This window comes from Passer domesticus, chromosome 1, assembly GCF_036417665.1.
Source record: "Passer domesticus isolate bPasDom1 chromosome 1, bPasDom1.hap1, whole genome shotgun sequence".
NCBI lineage: Eukaryota > Metazoa > Chordata > Aves > Passeriformes > Passeridae > Passer > Passer domesticus.
In genome coordinates this window covers 139,914,323-139,931,039 of record NC_087474.1, presented here as the reverse complement: position 1 = coordinate 139,931,039, position 16,717 = coordinate 139,914,323, and the positions used below count along the sequence as shown (strand labels likewise).

General features: G+C 35.1%; 1 protein-coding gene across 7 annotated transcripts in view; it reads right to left on the bottom strand.

The window, feature by feature from the left end:
* The window catches only part of VPS13B (vacuolar protein sorting 13 homolog B), a 426,582-nt gene that overhangs the window by 219,503 nt on the left and 190,362 nt on the right, over positions 1-16,717 (bottom strand). For 5 of the 7 annotated variants that reach the window (XM_064392805.1, XM_064392810.1, XM_064392794.1 and 2 more), the window contains 2 exons: positions 15,040-15,149; positions 6,422-6,569 (listed from right to left, as the gene is read on the bottom strand). In XM_064392805.1, coding sequence (XP_064248875.1) covers positions 6,422-6,569; positions 15,040-15,149 — 258 coding nt within the window. The remainder of the gene's footprint in view (positions 1-6,421; positions 6,570-15,039; positions 15,150-16,717) is intronic. The other 2 variants (XM_064392831.1, XM_064392840.1) reach the window with 1 other exon arrangement.

Below are 16,717 nucleotides of genomic sequence, written 5' to 3'. Positions count from 1 at the left end.
TGTGCCTGGACACCTTCCCTTTACATAATCCAAGAATTAAAACCCTTTTATAAAAATCTTAGTATTTTCAGGCATCCTAGGTAAATGTGCATCAGATTTAAATTCCTGATTTTCTATCCCTTCAAGTATTTTAACCTATTTAACAACTATTTAATTTCATTCATCTTCCCAAATTAATTATCACTCATACATTTCATAGTAGGCATGAATAAACGATAATCATTCAGTTCATTGAGCAGAAATAGTGACCTACTAAATCAAATACTTCAGATAATCCATTGATTTCTCACCAGCCAGACTTCTCTCGCATTTGCCAGGTTTTTGCATTCCAACAGCTCATTTTTGCAGGAATCTATCTATGCATTCTAGTCAGACTTTTAAGAAAAACAAAAATCAGTAACTGCATCCAGTTTTGCTAAGTACAGGTCCTATTCTGCTACACTGGAACTTTTCGGTAGAAACTTTATTAACTTAAAGTAAAACTTCAAATAAAAATATCAGTTTATCTGGCATCAGCTGGTCCAAATAAAATATGTTTAAATTTAAAGCCTTGTCCTTTCTTCAGTTTAATATAGAAGTATTTAATAGTGGTTCAGAAATATCTCATGTATACTTTGAAGGAATTATAAGAATTCCTTCAGTAAAACTTTCAAAATTTAATTACTAACACTTCCCATAAACCCCTAGAAATTACAGTTGTAGTAAATATCTAACAAGCAATTCAAGTTTGATTGTATCTACACTATCAAATGTTAAAAAATGACTGAAAGATGGGGCTCTTTCTTTGCCTGGTTTCCTACAGAAAGAAGGCTTATGCAAGCCTATATTCCCTGCATATGCATACAATTCATATGCCCGTCTTGCAACTCCTTAGGTATTTGCTGGTCAAATTCAAAAGGGTGAATATTTCAAAGATACTATGTTTCTACAAGTTCTGGGAAAAAAGGTAAGAAAGGTAAACCAGCAAGAAATCAGCAAAAGGAGCTCTGTCTTCATTAGAATTCAGGTGATTTATATAGAACAGAAAACATAAAGTCTATCTAACACAAGAGTTCTCAATTTTCTATTTATAACACCATCCTCCATCTACTTGAAATACAAGCAGTAAACTAGGTGTAACAGCATTTTTAAAGCTTTCAAACTCTTTAATTATTTCTCTTTAAGAACACAATTCCAAAGAACAAAGTATCAGTGTTTCAAAACACAAGAGATTTTTCCAAAATGCAACGCTCTTATGTCCTTTATTTCTCTCCATATGTACATACTCCTACACAACACACCCACACTTCCTGCAGAATGAAACAAGGCTGGATTCTCTTCCCAGCTTTGCACTTGGAACTGATACTGAATTTGTAGTGGAACTAAAAGACCACTTTGCTGTGTGAAGTGCAGATTGGTCTATGAAAAACGTTGCCCCATGTCCACCACCATTTAATTCTTTGTTGCGAATGCTCTTCCAACCTGTCCACCAGACAACAAAATGGAAGAGCCAGGTGACAGACATAGCAATGAAAAAATCTGCCTGCCTTCGCAGGCCTGATCTGCACTCATGACAGGGCTGAAATGCAGTCACCACCTGCACCATGAGCAAACAACTCACTGTTGCATAACAGCGATCAGCAAAATTTTGTTTTACAAGTGTATGTTCAGTCATGGGACAAGACATTCAGTTTTCAGCTCTTTTTGTAGCAGATTATGGAGCTCACTCTAACCAGAAAGTCCATGACTTCTTGGAAGATACATTAAATTTCATTTACCTACCTGTTCTCTGACTATAAGGAAAGACAGCTTTCAAGATTCTGAGTGACAAAAAATTAATCACCTTTTCAGCCTCTCTAAAGTAACTTCTTTCATCAAAGGCCTTCTCCATACTAAGAGCATGTGTAAGGCTACTTCCCCATTGTAACTGAAAAATTAGATGCCATAGTCACTGGATTACACCTCATAAGACAGTATTAAATTTGTGTCTGTGATATCAGGGTTACTTCCAAACTGATAAATGTCAGATCGTGGCAGATGCTAGTGAAATTATATTTCACTGTCATGGCTAAAAAAAAGACTTCACCAGAAGGCAGTAAAAAATCCAAACCACAAAACACCCACACCCAATTTCATCTTTGATCATGGAAAATACTGTATTTTCCAAACACAGTGAAAATAATTATAATAATTTTATAAATATGAAAGAAAACTACACATTATTTTAGTAATGAACAAGCACACATTTTGAATGTGAAAACAGACATTTGGGATTAAATCATTATTCAATAGTGCATCCAAGACAGCTTTCAAAGATTGCCCTATTCATCTACTGCAGTCCATACTATCTTCCTGCATTAGTATGTTACATATATTACAGAATTACACACAAATACAGCAATCATTTTGCCTCTATCCAGACATGAGAGCTCTGCCTCTGTGCACTGCTACAGGTCTGTGAATCACTGAACAAACATGGAACTGCTGAATTGCTGAGAATGGGAGAAGTGGATGGACAGAAAAACAGATGTAACCTTTTTTTTTTTTCAATAGTATTTATCCCCTTCCTTGTTCACAGCCACATCATATCAGATTTAAATCACATATTCTGTTGTCTTATTCTGGTTGTGAAGCCTCTGTGATTAAGGAGATTTATAAGCACCTACAATTTGGGACTGCAGAACAGAAACTCTGGATTTTCAGAGACAGATATCATATAGATAGTATTTTGCTTTTTTCCCACACTTCATTTTTGGCAAGGTGTCAGCAGCCATTAACTAATAAACTGAACTCAATGTCTGAAATAATTTTACAGCTGTGATTACAAACTGCATTGATTTAGTACATAGGGTTGGTTCCTAGCAGTTCTCAACAGAGTGACTGCTGAGATCATGCTAGACTTGAAAAGAATTAATTCAAAATCACCACCTGAACAGCATGATTTTAAGATAAAATCTCTTTCAATGTGTAAAGACCGTGCACATGTACATATTATCGATATAAGGTATCATTTTTCTTACAACTTAAAACATGTGTAGCTATAGTCTTGATGATTAATAAATATGAGGTATACAAGGCTCACTGCCTCCTTTCCTAGAATGTTTTTGTAGAATTGGTAACATTAGATGTCCTAGATCAATAATCAGTGTGGTATTCCTGATATAAAAAGTTGACAGAAATAATGAAAGAAAGCTCAGACTGAAAATAGGTGAAATTAAAAGAGAGGAAATAAAGTGAAAGATGGTGGGAGCGAGGGACCCAGAAAAAAAATAGAAAGAAGAAGAATCACAGGCACTCTATTTTTAGTTTAATGAACTATGGTCACTCATTCATCATCTTCCAAGACATTATACTGCTGTAAAGAAACAAATTTGCAAAGAAAGAATCCACTAAACTTCTCTGAGAATGAGACTTCTCCTTTCAAACTTGCATCCATCCAACCTTTTCTAATCTCTGTAACTGGTGGCTTCGTAATCAGAGACCTTTTATTTCGGTGACACAAAACGTGTTAACTTCTACTGCCCCCTGAATTTTCCACTACAAAGCAAATTTTGACAAACCTGGCATAAGAACACTCTAAAGGAAAAGATTCCAACATCACATGAAATTTCAGGAGACTGAAATTGCATGGCATTGCAGGAGGACATGCTCTTTTTAAATAAGGGAAATCTGTGTCGTCCATTGAAGCAGAGAGCATCTCTTCAATTAATTTCCTTACTATACAAGGCATTTGCTCTTTGACATTAATTTTATATTTTTACTCACAATTTTTACATATAAATATCAAATATTTAAGCTATATTATACCCACCATTTCATCTCCAGAGTATAGCAAATCCATAAACATTTTAAAATACAAGTGTGCTGGGTTAGGCTGGGGTAGAGTTAATTTTCTTCACAGTGGCTAGTACAGGGCTGTGTTTTGAATTTGTGCTGAACCCAGACAGAGTTGATAATACAGAGATGTTTTTGCTATTGCTGAGCAGGGCTTACACAGAGCCAAGGCCCTTTCTGCTTCTTGTACTGCCACTCTGGTGAGGAAGATGGGGGTGCGTGGCAGGCTGGGAGGAGACAGAGCCAGGACAGGTGACCCAAACTGACCAAAGGGATATTCCAGACCATGTGGCATCATGCTCAGAAGGTAAAGTTGGGAGAAGCAGGAAGAGGAGACATGTGGAGTGATGGAGTTCACCTTCCCAGGTAACTGTTCCACCTGATGGGGCCCTGCTCTCCTGGAGGTGGCGGAACACCCCCCTGCCCATGGGAAACACTGAATTAATTCCTTGCTCTGCCTGCCTGCATGACTTTCAGTTTCCCTATTAAATTCTCTTTATCTCAACCCACAAGTTTTCCAGCTTTTACCCTTCCAAGCCTCTCCACTATCCTGTTACTGGGGAAATGAGTGAGTGGCTGCTTTGCTGGCTGGGGCTAAACCATGACAACAGGCTGTCCTTCAACCCAGTAATGTCAGGCACACTGCCTCTTAAAAATAAACCCAGTACACCCTCTGATATGTATATGTAGCTTCACTTGAAAAAAATAGTAGTATTTTTTAACAATTTTAGCAGTTGAAAACTAATGAAACCAAATTCAATAGTCTCTTCCTTAAAAGATTACCTTTAATTAAAAAAAAAAATCTTAGTCAGTGTTATCTCTTGAGAGAATTAGCACCATCACCTCTCATTTCATAGTATTGAACTCCATGCTGCAAAACTGTTTATAGAGAAGTCAAATATCTATCTAATTTCAAAAAATCCTCAGCATCTAGGCTTAATTTATTGGATAAAATGAATGACTAAAATAAGTGGCAGATAACAAATGAAATCTACAAATTAACTACCCATTTTTGCAGCAATGTGTAAGTGAAAACAGATCTTGATATTGACTTCAAACTAAAAAGGAAGAAGAAACTGAGATGCACAGAAACCCCTCTTTTGCTTTTATGACATTTTTTATGCCTTATAATTTCATTTTATTCTTTCTTACACACACAAAGTCCCCCCAAAAAGCAAAACAGGTATCCATGGCATTTCTAGACTTTGAACAATAATGTTTTCATTTAGTAGAATATTCTGGTGTGATCAGAAAAGATAATACCCAAAGAGAAGAATAACAAACACTGAAGAACTAAAAGGGCTACTATGCTGAGCAGGTACCAGACAGTTTTCAAAAGCAAAATACAAAGCTATTTCTGTGAACTACATGCCTACTTCTTATAAACTGGTTAAATAAATTAGGAAGAACTAATTTAGAATCTATTTATGCAAATAGCTGGATTTGAATGTCAAATATTCAAAATAATGATAGTTTCTCTAGTGAAACAGACCTCTGTGCTTTGCAGGCACAGGTAGAACTAATGCCAAGAAGAAACAAATCATACCATTTGTGATGCTGATAAAGCAGAACAGATGACAAATACAGTTAAAAGAAGAAAATGCTTGGTAGAGTCATTTCATCACAGGCAAAAATAAAGGAAATGCATAAATGAATTGTAAAAATAAATTGACAAATGGCAAAAATTAAGAATATTTATTAATTAAATGGAAGTCCTTGAAATTAATCTGCTGTCTTACTAGCAGTGATAACATGACAACCCAGTAATATTCAGCAAACAGATTTTCTGGGTTAGCCCCTTTGAATCAAAAATAGCATTTAACTACTATTAATGAACAAGACAGTAATCTTAGTTTCAGCATATAACATCTTGAAGTGCTTCATGATAATCTGGAAATAAACACCAATGCAAGGAAAAGAGAATTTGTTCAGTGCATTTCAGAATGATCACTAAAAGTCTCAGCTGGATAGTAATTTTTTTTGGATGATCACCTACTTTACTTCTTGCAGACACTACCATATGAATAAATACACTACAAATTCCAAGAAAACCATATTATCTTGATCAGTGGTAATGAAGTTTCACTTTAGACTCTTTAAGTGGCCAGAAAATACTCCTAAAATAAATAATTTCTTGAACTCCATAAGCAGAAATGCCAAAAAATGCACTTTCTATGGTGAGTGATTTTGAAAACAGTAAATTTTAACTGTTTATGCACAAATCTTGACTTCCACAGATGCCAGACTTTGAGCAATGTAAACAGACTGACTGAAATTAGAGATTAATCACAGTGTGAAGTCTGACAAAATTATGGACTAAATATCAAGGTGAATAGCAGTTATTCTATTGAAAGCACATCTCCTTTATATCATTTTACAAAATAGACTGTCAGGGCCCCAAAGACAGCACTAAACAAAAATGAGAGTAAACATAAACGTGTATTTGAAAACTATACATTTGATTATTTTTAATTTTAAAAGTTTTAATTTCTCTAAAGCTGAGAAGTTGTTCCATAGTACTTGCACAGCTGATGCTGGTATGCTGTGGTTGGCACATTAGTGAGGGAGGCTTCAAATGCAGAATGGATAGTTTCAATAAATGATGTACCTGTTACTGTTTTTGTTTTGACAGGACTGCTGGCATACTCAGAGGCTTGGTTTGACTGCTGCCTTGCCAAAGGTGCACTTCCAACTGATGCTTCATCCTCTTTCTTTCGAGTTACTGACACACCAAGTGGAACAGCTCCTACAGACTGCTAGAAAAAGAAATACCTTGTGAAAAACTAAAACTCAAAACACATTGATGTAGAATTATGGCATTGTCATGAGAAACATGTTTTAAACTACGTATTTGGAAATGTATAGAAGATAACCTGAAACACTGATTAGAGCACAAATATTTTGGAGACAAATTTAAATGGAATGCTACATTCAGATTTGCACTTGTAATTATTTCAATCCTGTTAGTCTGAGGAAAAGCTCTATGAAAACAAAAAAGTTAAATAAAACTAACTTTAGAGTAAGACAGCTGTTAGCCAACCAAAAACCATAGGAGCAAACCTGGCTGACAACCAAAGTAAAATTATTATCTAAATGTTTAATGGAAACTAGAAAATTTTAGCAGATATGAAGACCCAGGACACTTATTAACTTTCATTAAACTTCAAAATATAAGATGTATTGATATTTCTACATTATTGTGCTTCTTCCTAACATTTAAAATACAGGATTTAACTGATTGTGATTGCTGATTGTGAACTGTTGTAACTTTCAAGCATATCAATAAATGAGAACCTGCTCAAAATGTGAAACTGCTGACATATACAAAAATACAACCCTGTAGGCATTAAAACAAATTTGAAGGACTGCATCCTTATTTTAATATTAGATAAGAGTGATGTGTATTAATCCACAAGGATTCTGGAACAAATGAATAGTCTAATGGCTTTGTTGTTACTCTTTTATTAATGCAAGCAAGAAAAGACAAAATTATCAAAAACAATTCCATCTCAACGTTGCTATCCAGTTGGTTCCTAACATTTTGCTGTAACATCAGCTGCTACGTAAATTGCAGATGCATCCCAGTTGACAAAAGCACAATACTTCTACCACTGATTTTGCAGACGGTTATCATTTAAATATGACAAAGTTTTTTTCTAAAGATCAGACATTAGGATTACACGCATCTTAATTTTTGTGTAATTTAATTTTGTTCGTATTGGAGTGAAAATGTAATCCATATAGCTGTGTAATGAGAAACCTCACACATTGCATTAGGAATCTCTGTGGGAAACAAATTCGTGTGAGGCGGGCAATGCGCTTGTAAATTTTCTCCAATAGAAAACAGATCACTGAATCAAGCAGCGTGCAATATGTGCACACATACAAAACCCCAAAACAAACAGAAAAATCATTTAATTGAAGGAGAATGGCTTCCAAACGCCTTCACTATTTTCCACTATAAAAGTAAATTAAAGTAAGACAATTAACTATTTAATCCTACTCCAGTGAAAACAATCCATTTATATATACAGTGGTATGCAAAGTTAATAGAAAAATACTGATTTCAATGACATACAGAACTCTCATCTGTCCTCCTCCTCCCTCTGAATGTACAGTCACTAGCTTTGTCTCCAAAAGCACTAAAAACTTTTCTTGGAATACAGTACCATACCACCTCGGCATACCCTCTAGTTGCAACAACAAAAATCCCCATCAGCTTTGAAAAGACAACCTTTACACCATAGAAATACTTCCCACTTGCATACAGAGAGAGGACCTGAAGTTTTGTAAACTTTCATCAGACATTTTACATTACTTATTCTCAAAATCTTGCCATTTATCTGATACAACTCTCATAAGGCATAGCCATCTGCAGCTTTCTCATGACAGCAACTGATGAGCCATGATTTGGCAATTCTGGATGCAACACTGCAAGAACATTGACTGGCCAAAGTGAAGCAAGAATTTCTGAAGAATGAATCCAGACAATACAGGACAGTACAAAAGACAATAGGATGGAAATACTGCCTGAAGTAGCTGTATCTATTTCTGAACCACTGAAGAAATGGATCAGCAAAATATAATAAGTTACATTACTAGTCAAAGAGTGAAAAACATCAAGGCTATCACAGCCAGATAAAGCTGGAAAAAATTATGACTAAATATTGAGTGCTGATCTGGACAATGAAACAGCTGTTTTATCTTTGCTCACTGAAATCGAGCCTGATGTTGCACTGATGACACCCAGTACAATCTTGTCAGGTTTTTGGCACAAGATTTCTGGTTAAAAGAATCCAGAAGATGAAAGATCAGCGTTGAACTAGATGGAAAAGGATCATCAAGATTTGGGGTTTAGCCACAAACTGATGAGGAAACTGCGGCTTGGGAAACAGCAGATGACAAGAGCCCCACAGCTGTAAGAGAAGGCAGATCTGATGGGAAAGGAGACACTGCAGGCTAATGTAATCATAAGCATTTCATCACAAGAATCCAAAAAGCCAGTTATAAAGTAGGATGTAGTTACGCTGAAATACACCTACATGGGATTAAGTTTTATGGTTACTAATTGGTAGTGTTATAGAAGATACAGAATGTGTAACAAAGTTCTGGAACTACAGCAGCTTTTATATGAGAGACTGTTTTGTTGACACAAAGTGAAAAACAGATTTTATTCTAGAATACTGATAGTTTTATCAATAATGTTTTTTGGAAATTATATAGAGAATACTAAAATAATAACAATTCATGTTCTTCAAAAGAAGAATGGTTACTACTTTTCAAATGTAATTATTAAAATTAGGTTTTTTAAGCAGTGGCTGAAAAACTACAGAAAAGCAATCCTTTTCTAAATTTAATCTTTACTGGCACAAATAATCTGACACATTACATATCGTGTTAAGTATGTGTACACAAAACACACACATATATATATATGCCATTTAAGCATGCAAATAGATCAACAGATACCAATTCTTAATCATTTTTTCTTCATACTACATGGTCAACATGACTTTAGAAATGATAAAGATCTAAAACCAGAGAAAGGCTCAGAGAAGTAATAGCTAAAAACAGCTTGCCAAAAATACAACAGGCCAAGTATTTCCTGATTTGTGTGGACACATGCCAACTAACTGAACCTAAAATATCTGTAAAGAGGACTAATTTGCCTTAGGTGAATTAATAGTTAATTTTCCTTGGGATTTTTTTGTAATTAAATATTTTGTTTCTGAATTACAATTTCTTACAAATGTGAGGCTGAAGAGACTGTAGGCAGATCTGGGAGCATGAGAAATGAGTTTTAGAGAAAATTGGAACAACTAAACAGACAAATAACTTTCCTTCAAGGGATGCCTATACAGCCACCTCCCTGATAACAAACCAAAGGCAAAAGAATATTCTGAGATAGGAACCTAAATGTTATCACTGGCTTGTGAAATGTCAAATTCAAAAGCTAGAGCCTAGCCATGAATGGCTGTCCTTGGGATGGTACAGAACCCAGTTATCCCACAGGGATGATGCTGCACTCACACAGAACCATGGTTACACCTGCAGCAGCTTGCAGCCAGCCAGCAGGAAGAAAAACCAACCAAGTCTTTGGAGTGGGGATGGATGGCAGCTCTGCTCAACACATGGTGTTTGCTGAACATCTGAGATCACTGTCATGCAATCACTGTCTAGCTCAGAGAAGAATATTGGCATATGCTTACAAGACTGTCCAAACTGTACCAGAAGGAGCTGTGACAGCAAAGAGGATCCACCTTGTCTACGTTGCAACAAGTTCTAATGACATGAAAATGCAATCACTGCTTGACTACTGAGTTACATTTAATTGTTTTGATTTTTAAGATTACTGGTATACCTAAATTGTTTCAGAGAGTTCAAATAAAGCAAGGCATTAGACCTACTTTCCAATTAAAATTAAACGAATGAATAAAAATGCATTAATTAAAATTAAATGCTAAATAAAAAGACTTGCTTCACCCCTAGGGTGCACAAAACCACCTTCTTTCCTGGCAGGTGGACTTGCTAATTCATATTAAATTCTATGACTGCTTCAGGTAGGCACTCCAGCTATTGCAAAAGTGTTCTGCTGAGATAAAAGATTCTGCTAATTAGCTGTAACGTTTCCAAACTTATGTGATGAACTGATGTCAGCCAAGAAACCCATCATTTTCACCAACTGATGAAAGCTTTCCATCAGCAGTGTCAAGGGGCCTCTGAAAGTAGAAGATATAATGTTTGAGTTCCATGTAGCTTTAATTTCTTAAGCAAGAAGCAACTTAATTTCTATATCCTTCAGGAACTTAAATGCCTCCCATGGGGTAAGAGGTGACAGATCCTGATAGGGATAAACACAGTGCTTCTGACCTGCAAGCAATATCAGAAATCAAAATCTATTATAATTTGAGAAATCTCTACACATCAAGAAGATAATTATGGTTACTATAGGAACATGCTTGCTTTATCAAAGCATTTCCAGCTATTTTTTCAAGGTAAAATAGAAAAGCGAAGCAATATAGCTCTGTCTTCAAGAGCCAGCTTTGCTGCAACATGGAATAATCCTAAATTTGGGCACTGAAACTTCCTCTTACATTCTGTCATTTATTCAATGCCACTCATTATCAGACACATTTGGCTCTTAAAGCATCAAGGAAATGCAATATTCCAAAAGTCATTATAAGAACAATTTAAAAGATCTACATGTTCTACAAGAGCCTAATGATCCAATCATAACGATAACATGGTTTCATCGTAGCCAAAAATTCCAGGGAGATCTCTGATGCAGACTTCTGAACAAAGTAGAAGATCAAGATTGGTATTACCCTCAGTTCATGATGAACTTTCCATAAAGCAGTGAAAGGATTTCATAACACAGTAAAATTCCTAAGATAATTGTAAAGAGAAAATGAGCAGAGAAAAAACAGAGCTGAAGAAAAAAACACTTGATTAAATTGAATTATTAATGACTGATTTTTTAATCTACTAACACAGCTGAGAAAAAATTCTTGGGTTTGAACTGGCATACACAGCCTTCCATGGAACAGATGTTCAAGAAAAGAAGGAGAAATCTGGATTCTGAAATTACATTCCAGTGTTTTAAAGCATGATGTATCTAGAGGAAGAGCAGTGTCTTTCTCTTGCTTGTTTCTATATATGACTGAGAATGTTCACCCTGACCTCCTGGGTTTAGAGTTACTCTGTTACTGAAATGCTCTTTAAATTAGGGAGTAACACATGCACATGTATGGAGCAGCCAAAAAAATGGACAGAAATATGAGCAAAACAGATCTATATTAAGCATCTGTGAGTACATATTTTTGATAATTGACTTTCCCTAAAATTATTCATTTTAGCTCACAGAAATCAATAATAAAAGAAAAGTACTGACAAGTTACAAAGGCTTTACATTAATGTGCATTTGAGAAAAATGACACACACTGATTTACAAATTTATTGCAAAAAGTATCACACATAGTGACTGTCCCATGTCAAAGTATAGCTAAGGCTTCTTATCAAGGAAAAGAAAGTCCTCAAATTTTTATCTTGCAAAGCTAAGTATGGGCTTTTACAAGAGAGCAAATATACAAAAACCAGCATTGGTTTACAAAAATTAAACAAGCCACAACTGAAAAAGTCTTTAAAAATAATCATAATAAAACATTGAAGAATACCTGAAAATTACTAGAAACAAGGCCTGGGTGCCACAAGACTCACCAGAAAAAATCTTCCAAAAAATGTCAAAATAAAATATTAAATTACTGAAAACAAGGCCTCTAAACTTGGCTTTGTTTTGCTTTTCATTTGGGTGTCATTGTTAACAAGCTATAAACAGCATGAGTACAAGAAGTCACTCCATAGAGGTATCTTTGCTAAATTCTGGTCAAATTAACCTTTCATAAGCATTTATAAAGAATTTACCTTCTCAACAGGGCATGCAGACTAAAGACACAGAAGGGGTTTAGGCAGATAAGCAATTGGTGCACAAACTGCTCCCACACTGAGTGTCGCTGCACTTACAGCTCATTGTACAAAAACAATCCATACAGACTAAAGCATTCCTAAAAATGAATACCAACATCATGGCCTTGGTTATCACCACAGCAGTACAATTCTTAGTTGCTGGGCAGCAAGGGGCAAAGAGAGCTTTGCCTAGCAGTAATAAATGTCCCAAAGCAATAAATGAAGAGGGTGATCCTCACTGGGCTGCATGCACCCCACACCCCAGCAAGGCAGTCAGTCACTGTTCTGTTCCAGCTGAATAAAATGTCACTGAGGCCAAAGAGACTTTGAAATGTTAGGAGTTTTGTAAAAATGCAGCTTATCATGTGCCATATTTCTAACTTGTCATGCTTTCAGTTAAAACCAGTTCCAACAGACACGGTGAATACTTCAGCAATTGTAAAATATGTGTACTACCAAATTGGCACTATAAACCTAAACTCAAAATCCCAGAAATACAGTTAAAAGGCAAACAAAAATTAAGAAGTTTCTATGTAAAGGTGTCCCATCCCTGTGGGGAGCCAGACAATCCCAGCCCCATCCTGTATGAAAGGAGAAGTTTACATGACAAAAGTTGTACTGAGAGATAAATGAATAAATACTTTCATTTAACTTATTTTATCAAGAACTAACATTACAAGTTTAATGTGTACCCAGGTCCAACCATACTGAAAGGTTTTCTAACTCTGTGTTTTCAGATAGAACTGACAACTTTGACTTACTAAAAACGACAGAGCAAAAGCATTGTCTTATAGCTTAAAATGTCTTCATATTTAGGATCTCTAAATCGTACGAAGAACTTCTAAAGACAGTATTTTCTTCTTTTTTTCTGTTGCAATTTTGTAAGACTGACAATTAGAGCAGAGGAAGATAAGAGCTTTACCAATCAATAACATTTTGACCACACCTCTTGCTTGAAAGCATTGTATCTTACAGCTGATAAATGTTCAAAAATTAGGAAGGTTTTATAGAGGTTTTATTTTTGTTTGGTTATACTAGTTAAATTATGGTAACAAGCTGAATTTTTCCAAAAATAAGTCACAAGATCTAACTTTGACTAGAATTCTTACTCTAGGATAATTACAGCATTATATAAAGAAAAAAGTCTGTGGTTAAGCGTAATTTATTACAGGTATAGTTTTCTTTTCAAATAAAGTTTCTTCATGACTGCTACAGACAATTTAATTTGTACTATTACATGCAGTTCATTACCACAGTCATGTTAATGATGCAAATGCTATGACATTGACAGTTGAGTTTATAAATTCATATTTTAAATAATTTCAAATTGCTAAGACATTTTAAATGCTAATAACATTAGGACTGTGATAGAGTAATTTTAATCTGAAATGGATGATGGAAAAATTTAGAAGGCTGTATGAGGTAATGACACGAATTACAAAATAAATACTCAAACAAAATTTGGCTAAAAATTTTGCCACGGATGGTCAAAACCAGGCACAAACAAGTCTCCTATAGTCACTTAACCCATCTAGTCACCCAGTATCAAAAGAGAAAAAAGCACTGAATAACAGCTGATTAAATGCACTGATGTTAGAGACAGACTTTAATACAAACACTTAAAATAAGCAGGATAAACAGGATTGATTACATTTTGGAAGGCTGCGTAACAATAAAAAGTAGATAAATGGTTTGTTTTGCAAAAGACATACACCAGGAAATGTGCTGCTCCAGTTATGATGCAGGAATGAAGACTAACTCAACACATTTAAAAACAGAGTAAATTTATTAAAACAATAATAAAGCTTCACTGTCACAGTGAAGTTTTTCAGATGCTGGTGCAGAATGAGCTTAATGGGACTCAAATTAATGTTTGACAATTAATACCTAACAAGGTAATCTGGACACGAGAAACAAATGTTTACAAGTAATGTTTATCCTCCCACTTCAGGGACCCAGAATGAAACTTCTCTGATGTGCACAGTGTTCTGTAGCTATGAGACAAATATTAAGATTTATACATTTCTCACTTAATAACCTACTGCTGATAAGTGAGACAGAACACCACCGGTGACATGAACCACCAGTCTGAGCAGCCATAGCACATTTAACTGCTAGGAAATTCTGCCAAACAACAGCCATAAATAAGTTTAGTTTAAGGGAAAACCAGTATTCTTTTCAGGTCAGGAATATGTGGCATGAAAATTAGGGTTAAGAACATGTCAAGGGAACCACTACACACGCAGACCCCCAGCCTTAGCTGCTCCTATCTTTTTCAAGCACATTGTATGCAAATATGTATTTTGACATCATATACAGAATCTGCTGCAGCACTCACTTCTGTCAAGTTATGAACTGGATGGCTCATCTCCTCTTAAAATAGGGTTTATTAAGAGTGCTGACTTTATAACCAGTTATGTAATTCTTTGATAGACCATCACAAATTTTAAAATATGATGTACTATTCAGACTCATGGCTTATGAGGTCTCAGTAGTTAAGAATAGTTGCAAAATAATAATCCTAGAAGGTGATTGCAAACACATCTTCTTTGTTCTTTTAATTAAAAATTAAAAAGTTGTGAAATTAAAATTTTAATATGCCAACTTAACATTTTAAGTAATTCAAAATAAGATCAACAGTATGTGCAACAAATCACAAGGAAGCAGAAACAAACTACAAATACTTGGAAAAATTAACTACTTGGCATATATAGAAGTGAAAGCTTCCCCTCTCCTCATCCCTCTTCCTCCTAAAATTCATACCTGCTGAATGTGTCTGCTGACTCGTTTCTGAGGTTGGTAGACAAGCCACGTATACAGGACTGGATCAACATTAATTGCTAATCCTTGTACACTGGACAAGAGAACAGCACCTGCACACCATAGAAAAAAGAAAAAAAAATTAACTACCTGCTCAAGAATCTCCTTGGATGTATTCAGCTTTTTCTTGCATCTTTAATGCAGACTTTTATTTGGCTTGGACTACATATATAATAAATAATAATACTTAAAGAATAAACTTCAATAACATATTCAAAGTTAGAAACTTACCAGCACTATATGCACACATAAAAAAATGCAGCAGCTTGCATATTGATTTGCTTACTACCACTTTTTGTCAAGACAAATGCTTGTTTTCACAAAATTGCTTGTGCAACTGAATACACACAACACCATCCCTCAAATTCTCAGCCAACATTAACACTCTGCAAAAAATGAGTCAGTAAGATCCTTGACGGAAATGGAAGAATATAATGCACGACTCCCCACAACCTAAATTAAAAAAACCCCATGGTCTAGAACACTGAGTTCTTTTAATAAAGACAGGCCTACTTTACACTAGCTCTGCCCAAAGCTCAGGACAAACATTTTTCATGTAAACATGGTCATGAATATTCTTTAGAGGATGAGTTAGGCAAAATAAGACAAATTTTTTAACTGACAACACTGACAGCCTCCATACTGTGAGCTCTTAGGATTTTTATAAGCTTTACAATATACCTTATTTTCTTTAAATCTCACTTTTTAGGACCTAGGATTACAAGACAGGGGCTACTTTATTTCTTAAAAGTAAACTTTTAGGTTTTTTATGTTTGCGAAGAAAACCTCACATGGAAAATGTTAAGGCTCAAAACAGGAGAAAAACTACGTCAGTACCCAGAAATATTATCATGTACATCAAACCATGCACACTAAAACCCTAATTATGAAGTACTATCTCCATTAAACCTGCATTAAAAATCTGATTATACATTGGCGAGGCTTTTTTTCTAATAGTACAGATAATGTCTCTATTGCAGCAGAACATAATTACAGAGCTGTACAAATCAGAAGCAAATGGGTTAATGGAATACAAAGGTAGCAACTAGTAGCAGGCAGTTATCTTTTCACATAAGCTTTGCAATTTTACTACATATTAATATATGAAATAATGAAAAAAGTAACAAAATAAATTTAAAACAGAAATCCTGGTTACTGGAAGATCCCATCACCAAATTCCACAGAATTACAGTAGTTCTATAATACCAAGAATCATAGTTCCTAAAGCAATATACACTACATTTACTCTGTGGTATACAACATAATTATGCAGCAATCTGAATTTAATAATAAATTCAAATACATTCAGAAAGCTTGACACACAATTCAATGTACTTTCCAAAAAACAGTAAAAACATGTGCCTCAGAAGACACATCAGCAAAACTGTAAATGGGAAATTAATTAAAAAAATATAAGTTATGAGTTTATTGTATATAACAAAATTTTAAAGCCAGCTGAATTCCAAATGGCAGAAGACCCACCAACCTGGGGGGACACAAGCAAAGCCTGATGAGCACAATGGGAAAATGGCAGTCAGGAAACACACAAAGATAAATCATCTGCCTAGCCCAGGCTCGGAGTTGGAACACACACTGTGAGGAACTCCTATACACAGACTAG